The sequence below is a fragment of the Cyprinodon variegatus genome, unplaced genomic scaffold (genome assembly GCF_000732505.1).
Source record: "Cyprinodon variegatus isolate N-32 unplaced genomic scaffold, C_variegatus-1.0 Scaffold461, whole genome shotgun sequence".
In the NCBI taxonomy this organism is placed as follows: domain Eukaryota; kingdom Metazoa; phylum Chordata; class Actinopteri; order Cyprinodontiformes; family Cyprinodontidae; genus Cyprinodon; species Cyprinodon variegatus.
In genome coordinates, this window is record NW_015150914.1 from 645,906 (window position 1) to 650,173 (window position 4,268).

General features: G+C 39.4%; 1 protein-coding gene across 1 annotated transcript in view; it reads right to left on the minus strand.

Annotated features, from left to right (window-relative positions):
* pcsk9 (proprotein convertase subtilisin/kexin type 9) overlaps nucleotides 1–4,268 on the minus strand; it is a 17,478-nt gene that overhangs the window by 10,986 nt on the left and 2,224 nt on the right. Inside the window, exon 3 of the mRNA XM_015389472.1 lies at nucleotides 2,738–2,870. Coding sequence (XP_015244958.1) covers nucleotides 2,738–2,870 — 133 coding nt within the window. The remainder of the gene's footprint in view (nucleotides 1–2,737; nucleotides 2,871–4,268) is intronic.

The window sequence follows — 4,268 nt, forward strand, 5'->3', positions numbered from 1 at the left end:
AGAGGAGACTGTGAGGTTCCTCACAGAAGAACAACTTTTGGTCAGAACACTCTCTCTGTGAGAGCCACTAACATCTGGAACAGTCTTCCTCTGCACATACGGGAGAGCCCTACACTGATCAGCTTTAGAGCTCAACTCAAACTATGGATGAAAACAAACCAGTCATGTGACCATTAAACTCTGAACATTTCCTTGTAATGCTTATATTGTATATTATATGTTCTTTCTTATGTATTTGCCTGCCTAGGGACTACGGATGGAAACTAGCTTTGTAGCTATAATCCGGCATATTTACATTTGTTTTTATACTGATGTTCATTCATTTGCTTTGTCCCTATTTAAATAAATAAATAGATAAAAATAAAATACAGTCCATCGCAGGGCAACACAGAAACAAACAGGACAAACAACCACTCACACCTAAGGAGGATTTAGAGAAGCCAATTAACCCAACAGTCATGTTTTTAGACTGTAGGAGGAAGCTGGAGTACCCGGAGAGAACCCATGCATGCTCAGGGAGAACATGCAGACTCTATGCAGAAAGACCCCGGGCTGGGAATCAAACCCAGATCTTCTTACTGCATCTAGCAGTGCTACCCACTGCTACCCGCAGCCATCTTTGCTTCACTGAATAAAACATTTAAAACTCCTATTCTGGCAAACTCCTCCTTTAAAAAGATTTTTGTAAAAACCGTCCAAAAAGACTAAACACACGAATTAAAATGCTCTAAACACCCCGATTAATAACCGATAAAACCCAGTTTGTGGCGATGGCGCCGTGTGAAACCTCCATTGGAGATCAGCAGTTGGTTTTTGATTGAAGGCTTGAATAAAGTCCTCCGCTGAGGTGGTTTATCCTGAAGTTTTTCAGTCCAGATGCAGACCGGCCGCTTCTGAGGGTGTTTTTGGTTGATTGCGTTTGTGCAGCTGGGGTAAAGAGCTTCCTGGTCCATATTGGATAAAACATTTCTCTGTGGGTCCATTCCACAGATGTGGAAACACTCAGAGCTGATATTATTTGTAGATTATAAATTTGATTAAGGCGTTAGTTGTTGCCATGCGGCTGAGTTGTTCAGTAGGATCCATCCTTAAAGCAGAGTTGTAGTTTATTTGCTGTAATAGATTCAAACTTAAATCCTCTACTCTATAGTGAGAGTAAAGAGAATTTGTTTTTTAATGTTAAATAAAGATCAAAATATATTTCCTTATATTTTTGTGGGGGTTTTTTTAACACAAAGTTCTTTGCAGGTGGTGAATTGGTAGCAGAGCTGTTCTGTGAAACAAAACATCAGGTGGTTTCTGAAAGTCACAAGGTTCTTTAAAAGTAATCTGAAAATTATACAAAAAGGCACTGATGAATACTTTTAAATACACGTACTTTTAAATACTTTAGTAATTTTAAAAGTGAGTTCTTCAATACTTTAACTCTAGTAATATTTGACTATGAGCATCACTACTTTTACTCATGTTTTAACGTTTATTACTAGAAATCTGGTGAGAAAGGCTTTTATAAGCCCCACAGAGATTTAAAGGGGCTTAAAATTTTTTTTGAGAGTTGGGAAAACAGATGCTGATATCAAATCTACAGCTTTAACAAAGTATTAGTCTCAGCTCATTTTCCAGTGTAGTCCTGTTTCTCTGACTGTGACTAACTGGATGTGGCTCGTCTCTGCTGGCTGGTCTGCTTCACTGTGTGTTTCCTGGACGGGGCCGCCTGTGGAGCTGGTTGACAGTTGCCTTTTGTATCTATGCTTCTTTTTCTATGTCTGCTTCTGTCTCCTTGAACCCCAGTGGGCCTCAGCAGATGGCCGCTCACACTGAGCCTGGTTCTGCTGGAGGTTTCTTCCTGTTCAAAGGGAGTTTTTCCTCTCCACTGTCGCTACAAGCATGCTTAGTGTGAGGGATTGCTGAAGAGTCAATGAGTCGATGCAATCAGCTGGTTTTCCTTAGGTAGAAAACTTTGAATCAATCTGACTGGATTGAGATGAGCACCTTGAGATGACATGATGTGAATTGGAGCTATAGAAATAAACTGAATAGAATTGAGGTTATAAAAAACATTAATTTAGTTGTAAGTGTTAAAATTCAATCATATTAATGTATTTGGCTTTTTAAACAAAGACCTGACTAAATCCTGTATCCTTTTAATATCCACTGGATGTATGCTGGTTTTGTTCAGTTGTGAAAACTGTTAGAACAGGAGACGTACAGATTTACAGTTTTAAAGCTAAAATATCTTTAAAAACGAGGTTCCTGGGGTGTCCTTCTACTCTCCTGACTAAAAAAGAAGTGATGCCCTGCCGAAAAAATTTATTATTTAGTTATTTCGTTTCGTTTGTCTCAATCCAGGTTGCTTACCTACTGAGCAGAGCTGTGGCTGACGTGTAAAATAGAAGCTGTGAGATGCACTGTGCTGCATTATAGGCTCAGATAAAATACCTGTCTGTGGTCATCTGAGGTCCAGGGTTGCCATGGTGATAAGAAATGCCAAGTGATGTCTGGGTAATTTTATTGGGATTAAGTCTGAAAGTCTGGTTATTACATTTTCAGGACAAGTAAGACCTAAAGAAAGTGTTATAAGAGCAATCAGAAGAGGTTTCTTGAAATCCCCGGTTTAAGCAGCAGAGCAGCCAATAATAGGCGACTATAAAGCAAAATAAAGTATTCAGTGGGGGGAGGGGGGCTGTTTTTCTCTGAATGATGATTAGTTTATTTAGTGGAAACAATGAAGACTCACTTGGAGGCAGGTAGGTCCCATTTACAGAGATGCCAGCATGCGGCCGCAGTAATCGCTGCAGGTTCCAGGGGGCGCTCTGAGCAAAGATGGATGAATCTTCCTCTATGTAATGGACATGAGGAAGCTTCACAGCCTGACAAGGACACAACAATAAGGTCAAGATAACAAATCAAGTCACGTTACTTCAATCAGATGTTAACAGATTTATAAAAAATAAAAAAAACAGGCAAGCAGGACATAAACCATAAAATTAATTTTATGCTAAAACACTAAAAAAGCTTATATGGAGCCCATTAAAGGTACGTATACTCCATCCTATATCTCTGACAGACAATCAATACTGAGGAACAAGAGGCACAAACATTTTTCTATATTTTCTGTCGAGGAAATGTTCATCCATCTATAACTGCTTGTCCTTGCAGGGTTGCTCTATTTAAGCTGCCATGTCCAAGAGCAGGGCCACGCAAAGAAAACTGCTGCTTAGGGCCCTGGAGGAACTATAGGGGCCCCCAGAGGAAGTAAAAAAAGCTTTGTATTTTTTTTTTTTTTTTTCAGTCTTTGCATATAAAGGATTTTTTTTTTAGTTGTAGAAATAAAAACACATAAATCCATGATGAAATTGTATTTTTTTTATGTGCTGCTTCTGGGGGTCAGTTTGTTGCGGAGACGAGGATCAGTGTAAACTTCTTAGAGATAAAGTTATCTGATAGTTAATGGAGGTCATTTCTCTGTCTGTTTATACCAACAGGTTTATTCAGGGTTTTTCTTTCTATTTTTGATCAGGTGAATTTAGTTAGTTAGGAAAATGTTTTTTTGATTTGGTTGATGTTAACTAGTCTCTTTTGTGTGTATTTGGTTGATTTGTTTATTGTTTTTTTGTCAAATTGTCTGAAAAATTGTCCAAAATAAATTCCTATTTATTCATTCATTGATAGTGATGGAAGCTTGTTAGCTACAGATGGAAAACTTTCCAGACCCCCTAAACGCACAGACGACCCCGACTGGAACTGCAGTCTAGCTGTGAATATCGCATGTGACTCATGTGGCCATTAGATTTGCTGCAGTGTTCTCATGGATAACTTTGCAGTCAGGAGGCAGAGGTTTGAAAGAACAGATGGAGGATTGAGGAAGAACAGAGTAACACGTTGCATTCCTGAATTCTCCCGAGTGGTGCCCGACTTTACACGACTGAATAAAGTGAATGTGATTGGTCTTTTATCAAGGGGGCGGGATTGTTGTGGTGGAAGGTTCGCAATAATGTTTGGTTGTAGCTGGTTTGTAGGAAGCATCTTGCTAATCAGTTAGCAACTTAGTGCTAGCAGGTTCCCAATGGGAAATTCCATTGGGACCAAGTAGCACTAAGATGCTAACCAGTTAGCAACTTAGTGCTAGCAGGTTCCCAATGGGAAATTCCATTGGGACCAAGTAGCACTAAGATGCTAACCAGTTAGCAACTTAGTGCTAGCAGGTTCCCAATGGGAAATTCCATTGGGACCAAGTAGCACTAAGATGCTAACCAGTTAGCAACTTA